Raw genomic sequence first — 13,163 nt, forward strand, 5'->3', positions numbered from 1 at the left:
CCTTTAACAGAATTATTTCTTGTGTATTTAAACTTGCCAACACAAATGCACTCAAACTAAAAGTAAAAACATGCTTTTTAATAGAAGAAAAAGAACAATTGGCAAACTTTGTCATTTAGAAGGAACTAATCTGGAATTGTTCGGGTTAAAAAACAAAAGCAACTGTAATTTATGTGAAAACGAAAAGACGAGCCCATTAAAAACAGAACAATTGCTGACATTTTGAATGTTCCATCATTGTGGCTTTGACCCTTAACTTATCTTAAAGAGACTTTGACTAAAATGTATTGTTGGTGAGTGAAAAAATGGTGTGAAAAAAAAAATAAATAAATAAAAAGGAAGAGGAAGCGTGATCTTATCAGGAATCCCTGGACTTTCTTAGGCAGGAGCCGCTTTCTGACCTGTGTGGACCTCCTGGACTGTCGAGCCTGCCTGGATCGGGCTTTCCTTTGAGACTCCGACTCCTCGTCCCGCACAGGCGTCAGATACGACCTGAGGGGAAAAACACACACACCTCCTTAAATCCAGGAATCGATGCCTTAGTTTAAAAATGTGTTTTCCGTATGCATTTTGTAAGGTGCCAACCGCCGCCCTGAGAATGTTCGTGTTAAAGGGATCCTCCACTGATCTTAAGTTTAGCAAGTTTAGCCTAAAATCTTCTAATTAATAGATCTATGTCTAACACATTATTATGCAACATTTTTGCTTCAGTGTGGGGATAAAGCGCTATATAAATCAAGTCCATTTACCATTTTTCAGTCAAAATGAGAACTTGTGCTGGTTTTGATTGATCTAAATAATCAGGAAAAGTTTAAGATGTCAATCTTAAACTTTTTGACTCCCACCCAAAATTACTTCTATCAGCAGGGTTTGGGTGTCATGATTACTCACTAACTCCAGCCACCAGAGCGTGTCAGCGCCCTGTTTAAGGGAGAGTAAAGGTCTTTTAGGAGAACTCTTCTTCTCTGCTTCATCGTCTACTACCAAACTGCAGAGTTGGAAGAGTCGTCCCCTGCGGTCACAGATTTTTCACAACTGTTTTTATTCTCTTTCGATAAACAAAATAGAATTACATTAACATCTTTAACTATTCCTGTTTTTTTTTAGAGCAACCAAAACAGCAAACATTATCATTTTGACTGAAAAAGCTCCCAAATGATGTAAAAAAAAAAAAAAACAATGGGATGTTTACAGGCAGTGGGACCGTGTGACATCATCAATCACTTGATTTCAAGATGGAGGAACACAGGCTCTAAAACTGTAAAATAGTCCCATTTTTAAAAGTTAATAAAACGAATATGGTGCAAAATCATGTGTTTTGTTAGACATAGATCTACTAATAAGGACATTTAGAAGATTTTAGGCCATATTTGTAAAAGCAGTGGAGGATCCCTTTAACTCCTTAAGTGCCAAATTTTCAGTATTCTTTTCTGGGGAATGAACGAATGAACAGTTTTGACTGGTGTGCGTTACCTGCGTCGCTCCGACCCAGTGACGATGCCAGTGGTGTTAGTAGTGGTGGTGGTGGTGGTGGTGGTAGTAGACACGGTGGACGTGGAGGACGTGGTGGTGGAGCCAGTGTTTATTGTAGGAATCACTGCAGCCGACTCCTTCTCCGAGCTCTCCTCGGACCAGAACCTGCTCACACACACACACACATTAGTCTATACCTGACGGTTCTTCACCGGTGTTCACGGTAACCTACCTGCTGGTGATGCTGGGGCGGGTGGAGGTGGTGGTTGTCAGGGTGGAGGAGGAGCCCAGGCTGGAAAGGAGGCTGCGGTGGCTGCTGGGCGAGGTAACCGATGAGGAGGTGGTCGTGGAGGACGAGGACGAGGTGGAGCTCAGGTCCTCGTGTCTTCTGCCAAAAGAGCCGCTGTCACAGAAAACAGGATTCACGAGTCTTTCCGAATGTGTTCAGGAGGAACTTTGTCTCATTAAAACTAATTTTAAATTATTCATATTAGCTGGATATAACTGCTTCAACATTAGTGGGAATCTGGAAATTAACTTTCATGCTAAGCTAACACATGCATGTGCTACACTGAGATATGTTAAGAGAACATATGCCAAGACAAGATGTGCTAAGATAATATAAGCTAAAATAAGGTAAGCTAACATACCTTAAAATGAGATACCAAAAAAAGGATATAATAAGATACTAAACAATAAAGATACTTTAAAATAAGTTAACATACCACAAGTTATCCAAAGAATTGCTAAGAAACAGTAAGATAATATATGCTACAAAAGATAGGATTAGAAACGCTTAGATAAGAATAAAAATATATATAGGATGACAAAATATGCTAAAAAAAGTGCATGTTGATGAGCGTAGAACACAGAAGACGTGGTGGACACCTGTAGCGCACAAAGAGTGAAGGGGGGAGGGGGTCTGTGTGTACCTGCGGTAAATGCTGTATGACTGGTAGTGGGCGGGGGGGCGGCTGCCAGGCTTTAGTGTTATAGCTGTTAGGCTCCAAGCTGGAGGTGGACGAAGACTTGGCCGGCACGTCCCGCGTGCTGCCGCTCCGCCCTAATGCTAGCGTGTGGGACGTGCTGGCGTGTGGGTGGGAGAAGCATGTTAGCGTGGAGGTGTGCGCACACATTTATATACACAAACACACAACAAACATCTGAGCTGAGAAACACAAGTGCTGCGTTGATGTCACATGGGATTAGAGATCTGAGCATCTACCGCAGTTCACTGCGATGCAGCTAAAATCTGTTTGAAAATTAGTTTTTAACTTAACTTAAAAAGTCACAATTTCTATTGCCATCAATAATCCCAGTGGGACGACGGGTGGAGCTTCTCACCTGCGCTGGTAGCTTGGAGTCCGGTTGGTGGAGCCACTTCCTTCACTGTTCTTCAGGTCGTCGTCCCAACGCCTCCGAGTGTAGGAGCCGCTACGTATCAAAGCCGAGGAGTCCCTGAATTATCACGTGATGCAACACAGGAAATATGATTATTGATTAATGTCCGACGCAATGAAGTTAACATGCAGCGTTTAAACTGGTAAGAACAAAAACGTCTCCACATCTTTCTGGACTTTTCATGACACTCTGTGCAGCGGCCGTCTCGTCTCATATTCCTTCCAATTAATGCTGAACGATTAATCTAATTGCAAACGTGATATGAGAACATACGATTCTATAAACGCGCGATTTAAATAGACATGTGGGTCTTTTCTCTGGATGACGAGCAGCAGGTGCATGAGGAGTTGTTCGGTCCCACTGGGCCAGGGAGGGGGCCTCGTCCCAGGGTAGAGTCCTAGATGGTGGGGCCCGTGTTTCAAGATGGGTCAGGTGCGTGGCCAATAGGGGTGGGAACCTCTGGGTACCGCACGATACGATGCGATACAAAGCTCACAATAATGATTGTCTCACAATATGACGATACTGCAATTATCGATATATTGGTCAGAAATCAATCTACGATAATCTATGACATAAGAAAAAAAAAAGATTAAGTGGAAAAAATACAATTTTATTTTATATCTCTGAAAGACAATAAATTGAAAAAGTGTCCTATGAACAGTGACACTATTTTAGTGCAACATTTCTGTAAATTAGTGTTAACATACAAATAGATATCTCCAATAGTGCTTTATGTAAACAAAAAATAGGGTCTTTCTTACCAGTGACACCATAATAGTGCAATATTACAGTAAACAATATATTGGTTCCTTCAACAGTGACAAAATTTCTGTGAAGACGTACCTGCACATTTTAGTGAAAAAGACGAAAAGGTTTTGAAAAAAAAAAAAATATACATATATATATATATATTTTTATTTATGAAAATCTATATATACATACACCCAATTGCATTTCTACATTTATTTATTTACATATTTCTGTCATATGTTAATTAAGTGGGTGGTACTACATAAACTGCACATAGATCTAACCAATCCTGCTTCAATTATATATATATATATATATATAAAGAACATCATGAATATATATGAATAAATAAATACATACATATGAAAGCATGCATAATTGAGGAAATAATTAAAAATAAAAATGTGGTAAATGATTTATTTATTAATTTATGTATTTATTTTTGCAATTTATTCTCGTATATATTTAATTATACATTCATTTAATTCAGTATTTATTTATCTATTTGTAATAGTGTCATTGATTTTATGTAAATGTTTTAGTTCATCTTTTCATGATGGAAAACGTTTAATTTTGGGCAGTCTGTGCAGCAGCCGTTTCATATTCCTTCAGTCTCTGAGAATGGGAAGGAACTCGACACCATATTTGGGTTAGCTTAGCAACTAGCATCGCTGGCGAAGCATTATCGTTCATCTCTGGTATTTATTATTTACTTGTAACATGAGGTAGACGAAGGCTCACCTGTTCTCCTTCTCGTCGATGTCGGAGGTGCTGACCAGTCTACGGGGGATGGTGGGGGCCACGTAGGCCAGACGGGTTCCTTTGTCCTTCTCCTGCACCACAAACAAACGCTGGTTTACAACCATCACACACACTTTCTGATAGAAACCACACACAGTATGATTTTCAAAATAAAAGCCAGCAGATGAAAACTAGAGACTTGGTGAAGTATTATTGGAACAAACCTTATCTTTGTCCTTGTTGTCCAGAGATGAGGACAGGCGAGGACTGGAGGCGGACCGCATCACCCCCGTGGTGTCCTTCTCCTTCTGTGCTTCTTTGGTGGCCGTGATCTCTGCCAGCGCTCCGTAGCTGCCAGTCTTCCTCAGGCCGAGCCGCCACGACGCTGGCGACTCGTCCTTCCTGTCATCGTCCACTTTCGTAGACGACTTCCCGACCGGCACTGCCACCTGAGGCCAGATTAGAGTCCAGTTAATGATTGTTTACCAACAGTAGCTAGAAAAGATTAGAGCGGATTGGTCTGGATTACAGGCTGCAGTCTTTAGTACTTTAAACTCAACAGAACATACATGCCACGCTAGAGAGAGTGGACATCCACTGTATCCTCCACGTCCCTCAACCAGAACCAGAAACTCAGTGTGAGACCTAAAGCAGGCCCAACCAGTAAAACAATAGCTTTAAAACCATTAAGTTTTATGTTCCCCTTATTTAACAGTGTGACCTCTAGTGGACATGGTAGGTGTTACAGTTACTCTTATGGAATAACTGCACATAAAGAGTTAATTTTTTTGAATTACTAAAGTTACACAAACATCACAAAACATTCCAACAGCATAATCTGTAAATCTCTGATATGAGCACGTAGAAATAAGACGCACTCGCGTGGAAAGTTTAATATTACGTAGCATAAATGTTTGACCAAGGCAAAACTCCAACTAATTAAAAACGGTAATTTTATGTCATCTCTGGAGTATTTTAGCACAATTTTTAGTCAGTCTTAGATCTTTTTTAGTCTGTTGTAGATAGTTTTTAATCTGTTTATAGTCTGTATAAGGTCCTTTGAGTCCATTTTTAATCCGTTTCAAGTCTTTTGTGCGTTTTTGGCTTCTATTTGCCCGTTTTTAGTTCAAGTCTGTTTTCACTCTGTTTCCAGTCCTTATAGTCTGTTTTTAATCCATTATAGGTCCTTTAGGCCTGTTTTAGGTCATAATTGCTTGTTTTTAATCTGATCGAGGTCTATTTGTTTGTCTGTAAACCATTAGTAATGTTTATAATCCATTTTAGGTCCTTAATCATTTTAAGTATGTTTTAGGTCATTTTTAGTTTTTATCTAGTATGTTTTAGGTCTTTATTGTGTGTTTTCTGCATTTTTGCCTGTTTCTAATCAGATTTCGATCTTGCCTTTTTTATGGCCCTATTAATCTTTTCAATGTACTTACTTTCTGTTTTTAATGCGTTTTCGGTCCCTTTAGACCAGTTTTTTATTATAATTGTCTGTTTTTACTCGTTTGGGGTTAAATTTGCCTTTTTTAGACTTTTTTTTAAATCAAATTTAGCTGCATTTTGTATATAAATTGCACTGGTGTATAGGTTGCATTGAAGAAGAAAAAAAGTCCCACTTTCTATTGCAAATTCACATGTCTCAATGTTCATGTGACGACGAGAGAAGAAGAAAAACCAGAGGTCACAGAGAGCAGGTGAAAGCAGGATTAGGACAGTGCTCCATCATCACGGGTGAACACGTGACGGGTGGGGGAGGGTGACGGGTGGGGGGTTGGGGTACCGTGGTTTGGGTTCTTCCACTTTGACTGGTTAGTGCCGCTCACACTGGTTACCGTGAACAAACACTGCATGATGTGCAACACACAAAGCAGTGGAAGAACCCGAGCCCTCGTGTGTGTGTGTGTTTCGTGCGGTGGATGCAGGCCAACAACAACAAACACCGGACAAACAGCGAAGCCTCACCATCAGCTTTTTGGGCACAAGAGAAATGCCAGTTTTGCGCAAACCTTGACGCCACAATGCAGGACAGCCGGGCGCCGAAACAGGCGTGAGGGCTGCATTACAATCAAACTAAAGCAGCAACACAGGGGCCCGGGGCGGGGCCAGTGGGGGGGGGAGCAGAGGAGGCCAGCAGAGAGAGAGTCACAGTGAGACAGAGGCTGCAGCGACACCAAACACACACACACGTTACGGCCTCGTCACAACACACACACACACTTTCTCTGCACAGATACACACACAGACAAACACACACTGACTGAAGCCTTTGTGCAGTGTGAACTTTCACACAAACACCAGAAAGGAGAAGCTTATGACAGAAAAGAATAAGATCTCCTTTTTACTCCTTGTTTTATCTTAAGTACTAAATGTATCCGATGTTCTTTAATTCAACTTTGTGCATCTTTTTTTTCTCCAACTACATAATTTTTAATTTTTTTCTTGTTTTAGTTTGATGTGGTTTATTTATTAATTATCCAGAGTACCCTTTTTAAAACAATGTTTATCACACATTATATATATATATATATATATATATATATATAGTTTTTTTTTATTCAGTCTTGTCGAATTGTTGTGTTTTGGCAACCTTTTAGATATTTGTTAAAATTATATTTTAAAAAAAACTTAAAGAAGTATTTCACATTAAAGTTTTCCAATTGTTAAAGTTTGTACAGTTTTAATAAAAACAAGTAAAGAAACCTGTTTGAAAATGTGTTTGTAAATGTAAATGTGCAGTTGGTTTTGGGATCATTTGTCCAGTAGAGGGTAGCAGACTCACAGCTGAGAGAAAAACAGATGATGAAGGCTACCAGAAGCAGGTTTAAGAACCTTAATAAATTAAGTACTTAACACAAATATGTGTTTTTGACACAAACGTGTGCATGAAAACGGAGGAAGCTATGGTTCTTGTTGAACGTGTGATGCGGGGCAGACTGGAAGCCGTACCTTTTCATCTGGCAGGGTGGATGCTGTCACCTGATTGGCCGAGCCGGTCGGGGTCGTCACGGTGACACTGGTGGGGACGGATGTCGTGCTGTTGCTCACGGCCGACGAAGACTTGCTCTTGTCTGGAGGAGCGAAGACAAATAAGTATGAAGAAAGGCAAAGAGAAGTGAAGAAAAGCAAAGAAAAGTGAAGAAAGGTGAAAAAAGGAGAAGAAAAGTGAAGATAAATTCAATAACATTGCTTGTTAAATTTTGGTTCCAATATGTGAAGGTTTATTTAATTCAAACAATATTTTTCAAGAAATTTACTTTGATCTCCTGATCAAAGATTAAAATTTACTTTCATCTCCTGATCAAATTTACTTTGATATGGAGATAAAAATCCCCCCCCTGGTTTGAGTGACGGTGGCATGGCCAGCCTTGCCTCAAGTTGGCCACTCCCAGAAAAAACTGATGAGGACACATAAAAGCTATACGTAAATGCCTCTGAGGAAGACTGACAGTTTGCAGTCGAAACATGTCAGGAAAACAGATAAAATTTCAATGCAAATTTCCTGAAAAAAGTTGTCTGAATAAATTAAACCACAACATATTCTTTCAAAAAAGAAGACAACATTAACTTGCTGGACTTATTACAAGATAATTGCTGTCAGCAATTATCTTGAATCTCGATCTTTAAAAGCTAAAGACCAAGTCAAAAACCTTGGTGCTCTGATTGACTCAGATCTTACATTCAGCAGTCAGATCAAATCTATCACAGAAACAGCTTCTACCACCTAAAGAACATCTCCAGAGTGAAAGGTTTAATGGCTCAGAAAGATCAGGAGAAACTGGTCCATGCTTTTATCTCCAGCAGACTGGACTATTGTAATGGTCTTCTGACAGGAATCCCCCAAAGAGCATCAAACATCTACAGCTGGAGCTCGGGTCAGAACGCTGCAGCTCGGGTCTTAACCAGAACAACGAGGTCAGAGCACATTACTCCAGTTTTAAAGTCTTTACACTGGCTCCCAGTCAGCCTCAGAATAGACTTTAAAGTTCTGCTGCTGGTTATAAATCTGTGAATGGGTTTGGTCCAGAATACATCAGTGACATGTTAGTCAGGTATGAACCCAGCAGGTCTCTCAGATCTAAGGACACAGGTCAGATAGTGGAGCCCAGAGCTCACAGTAAACATGGTGATGCTGCTTTTAGTTGTTATGCTGCAAAGAAGTGGAACAAACTGCCAGCAGAGCTGAAGTCAGCATCCAATGTGAACATTTTTAAATCAAAGTTAAAGGCACTTTTTTTCTCTACTGCATATGATTGGGAGAGAGATTTTTTGTCATGTTGTTGATGTCATGATGATTTTACTGATGATTTTAATTGATTTTACTGATGATTTTAATTGATTTTACTGATGATTTTAAATGTTCTTATTGATTTTAAACAATTGAATGTTTTATCATGTAAAGCACATTGAGTTGCCTTGAGTATGAAATGCGCTATACAAATAAATTTGCCTTGCCTTGGGTTCTGCTTTTTATCTCGTTATTTTGCTGTTATTGTTCATATTCCACTTCAATATGAATGTAAATGTTAAACAAATACCATGTTGTATCGTAGAAACTAATATTTTGGTTGATTTCGACCACCGTGCCGTTTCTAAAGTAGATGGTGAGTTGAACACGTGTGGACATTGATGAGATGTTTGAAGGCGTTTATGGAGCCCTACCTGCTTCATTCTCTGACTCTGAATCTTCCTCCTCCTCTTCCTCACTGGAGCAGCTGGACTCGTCCTTCTTCCCCTCCTCCTCCTCCTCCTCGTCCACCTTCTCTGGCTCCAGGGTCTCGATACGAGGAGCGGTCTTCTCTGGCTCCAGGAGCACCATTTCTTTACTGCAACACACACAAGTTAGAGACCCGTCAGTAACTGAGACAAAGCGAAATAACAAATTAACTAAGTAAATGAAGAGGGAAGTACGTGACTATGCGACAAATTAGGTATGTAAATATTAAGGAAGTCGCCAACTAAGTAATTAAGTATCTAAGTATCTAAGAGAGCCGTCCTTGCGCCGTCTGGGGCTGTGCAGCCCTGCTGGAATGTGGCCTGTTCTTGGGCTGGGGGGGTGGGGGGTGCACCTTTGGGGGTTCCCGGTCCCGGGGGGTGCTCTTGAGGTCCGACGGGCTTGGCCAGCTGGCTGGGGCGGGCCTGACAGGGGTCTTGCGGGGAGGGTGGCCCGGGCCGTGCCCTTGCATACCTGTGGGTGCGGCGCTTGGGCTCTGCCAGCTCGGGGCTGCGCGCACCGCATGCCGGTATGGCTGGGCCCTTGAGGGGGGGGTCCTGACTTTAGCAATAACTAAGGCTCATCGCATGGCGGCATCAATAAAAGGTGATCTGAGGCGCACTGGGGGGCTCTGTTGGTGCACGTGGGGGCCGACGGGGCGACATGCAGCATCCTCTTGGTGCCCTCGTTGGCTGGGGATGTGGTCGTCGTCCCTGGGCGGGCTGCTCCCGGTGCTTCTTCTATTCCGGGTCCTTCTGGCCTGGGGTCCGGTCCCTGCTGGCTCTGGATCCACCGGCGGGTGCCCGCCGGCTGCCCATTCGGCGCGGCTCTGGCCGTCTGCTGGGGTCACGGGCAGGGGGCTCTCTGGGCCCTCCACTCGGGGGGTTGAGTGGCGGGGTGCGCCGGGTCCTCGGCTCCTTGGGGCTTTCTCGGGTGTGTATGTGGGGGGCAGTGATTGCCTCTCGGCTTGGGATCTTGGGGTTGTCTGGGGGCTGCTTGGCCATGGGGGGTGGCCTGGGGCTCCCTGGCCCCTGCTCTTTCTGCTGGCCTGGCTGTATCTTGTGGCCCGAAGAAGCGCTTGTGTTTGCAGTAGAGGTTCTTGCACATACATTGGTCTATGATGCACTGGCATGGCTTGGACTGTGGGATAAACTCGTACTAGGCTTAACCTTAAACACATTGATCCCAAATACCAGTTTTAGATGTTACCACTCACTCCTTCCCTCTGTCAACAGCCACCACCATTATACCTAAGTTTCACACTGGTCACCAGACTGGGTTGATTAAACAACACAATAAGCACTACTACAACTTCACATTTCACTCTCACTTTAAAATAATCAACTCTTTCTCACCCTTTCCATTTCCTACCTTGAGTCTCTCCTCCTAGTTCCCCACCCCCACCACCCCACCCAGGTGTAACACTGCCCTCTCTTATTACCCTTCCTTAGGGAGGGCTGGTGATGGTCACAATTATGCAATAAAATAATTCTTTGCAAAAACAAAACATGCACTGCTGTCTTAAAAAGATTGCACTACTTGTAGTGTTGATCTTTGACAGCATGTGCAGACAAAGAAAAAAAGTAACTAAAAGAGTAACTAAGTAACTGAAGTTCTATTTTAGTTACTTTTTAAGTAATTAAGAAAGTAAGCAACTAAGTCATTAGGAAGGTAACTGTTACTAAGGTTACTTAGTAACTAAACAAGTAACTAAGTAACTGATAAATTAAAAAAAGAATGAAATGTGAACAAATGGATGAATGATGAATTCAAAGCTAGTGGATGGTGATTGGCCAATCAATACGTAAACAAATAAACCAGAGCTCCAATAGAAAGTCAGTCACATTCACCTCTTCAGTGGCTTCAGTGATTGATTATTATCGCCTGTGGTCGTCGTTTCAATCCAAGATGATTTCTTCACGTTCTTCTTCTCACTCATCAGCTGAAATCAGAGAACACATGTTCATCTGTTCACTTTCCACCTCCTCAGGTGAGTAAACGCTATGCGTTCTCATGTCCTCACACTCACCAGGTTCTGTTTCTTCTGGAGTTCTTCTAAATATCCCAGAACATCTTCGTCTGCCACGTCCAGCGGTGTCTGGCCCTGAGAGACGGAACCATCAATGCTTTCTGCCACGCACACATTTGCTTTTTAGGACTCACCATTTTATTAATGAGCTCCATGTCACACAGGTTCTCTACCAGGATCTTACAGGCCTCCTCCTTCCCCCAGTGAGCTGCAGCGTGCAGAGGAGTCCAGCCATCATAGTCCTTAATATTTACATCATACCCCGCCTGGATTAAAAGCCTGAAAAACACAAAATATAATTTATTAATATTTACATCATACCCTGTCTGGATTAAAAGCCTGAAAAACACAAAATATAATTTATTAATATTTACATCATACCCTGTCTGGATTAAAAGCCTGAAAAACACAAAATATAACTTATTAATATTTACATCATACCCTGCCTGGATTAAAAGCCTGAAAAACAGAAAATATAACTTATTAATATTTACATCATACCCTGCCTGGATTAAAAGCCTGAAAAACACAAAATATAACTTATTGATATTTACATCATACCCTGTATGTAATGAAACCAATCAAATGAAAAGGAAGAAAGAGGAAGTTCCTGCAGACTTCAGAAAAACTAAAGTCTCAGTGGCTTTAATAAATAAAAGCATGAGTTATTAGGACAGTTAGAGATTAATAAAGGTTTGATCACTGTAAACCTCACATACGACTGATTCAGAGGCGCTGACAGGTGGGGGGGGGGAATCGGCCTTTCAAAGTACGTCACCATGGCGACCCCCGGGTCAGATTGAGCCGATATTTAATCTGAAGATCTGAGCATTTGAAAATCCTCGTAATTAAAAGCAGTAAAGCTGCCGTGGATGGGGAATTGTTTCCACGTGTCCATCACAAGCAGATGGAGCACAGTGTGTTAGCCGTTCTCATGGCGATGAGGATGATGCAGTACCTCCTTAACTTTCTTTACTTCCAGACTTTCATTCAAAAAACTGCTTCATTACTTCGTTCAACTCAGAGTCTTTACTTGATATAAGAAACATAGAAACTGTGTTGCCAGGATGGATTTCTGAGTGAGACTCACTTTAAAACCTCGGCGTAGCCCTTAGCAGCGGCCACGTGGAGCGCCGTCCCTCCTGACTTGGTGTGCCGGATGTCTTGTATCTGGCCACTGTTGAGCCACTGCCGAGCGTCTCTCAGCATGATGCGTTCCTCCTCCTTACGCGCCGCTTCAATGTCCACCCCTGGAGAGACAGAGGGAGCACAGAGCCACCATTAAACCATCGTGGAGCGTTTAATTGCTCCTTTAAAAAAAATTAGATTTGATTAAGAGAAATCACATGTTTTGCAGTCTTTTCTCTTCTAGATGTTATTCTTCAGCACATTTACGCTTTTTTATTGCACAAAACAATTGAACATTCAACAATCTGACAAAATAAATTCGCACAACCTTTAAAATACTGTAGCTTTTGTTTAAATAAAGGTCTAATAAGCAACATTTCTTAAATCAAGTTGTTCTCAAATGGGGGGGGGGCGTGCCCCCTGGGGGGAGGGGGCATGATGTCAAAGTTGCTGAACCTTGAGCACTTAATTAATTAATATAGAGCTTTATTACTGTTCTAAAGTTATTAGTTATCAATAGATATTTCTATGAGATTTTAAGAAAAGTCAAAAATTTTCAATAAAAAAAAATGGGGGTGGGGGGCTGAGAGGCTTATTTCTTTGCACTTTATTAATAAAGAGCTTTAGAACTGTTTTACAATGATGAGTTAATAGTTATTTTTTATGAGAATTGAAGAAGAGTCAACTTTCTGAGAGTTTTTCATTCTTTGGGCAGCTGAAAAAGTTTGGGAACCACTGGCTTAAATAAAACAGTGCATTCACATAAAAAATGTAACTAAAGTTTTTTCCCCCAAAGTTCAACAATAAAAAAATCTAAATTTACTTTTTAAATAAAAAAAAAAAACTTAAAATAATAATGTATAATGTTGGTTTTAACCACACTATCTGTTAGGGGTGTGTCCAACCACAAAAAATGCAAATGCA

The 13,163-nt window shown here is 41.3% G+C and overlaps 1 protein-coding gene across 1 annotated transcript in view; it reads right to left on the minus strand.

Moving 5' to 3' along the window:
• ppp1r12a (protein phosphatase 1, regulatory subunit 12A) overlaps window positions 1-13,163 on the minus strand; it is a 73,567-nt gene that overhangs the window by 14,175 nt on the left and 46,229 nt on the right. The window contains 14 exon segments of the mRNA XM_028449399.1: window positions 402-492; window positions 1,474-1,638; window positions 1,706-1,876; window positions 2,406-2,443; window positions 2,445-2,559; window positions 2,818-2,931; window positions 4,369-4,460; window positions 4,593-4,817; window positions 7,318-7,439; window positions 9,031-9,194; window positions 10,933-11,024; window positions 11,112-11,186; window positions 11,246-11,390; window positions 12,202-12,361. Of these exon segments, the coding sequence (XP_028305200.1) occupies window positions 402-492; window positions 1,474-1,638; window positions 1,706-1,876; window positions 2,406-2,443; window positions 2,445-2,559; window positions 2,818-2,931; window positions 4,369-4,460; window positions 4,593-4,817; window positions 7,318-7,439; window positions 9,031-9,194; window positions 10,933-11,024; window positions 11,112-11,186; window positions 11,246-11,390; window positions 12,202-12,361 (1,769 nt within the window).

This window comes from Gouania willdenowi, chromosome 6 (assembly GCF_900634775.1).
Source record: "Gouania willdenowi chromosome 6, fGouWil2.1, whole genome shotgun sequence".
Lineage (NCBI taxonomy): Eukaryota > Metazoa > Chordata > Actinopteri > Blenniiformes > Gobiesocidae > Gouania > Gouania willdenowi.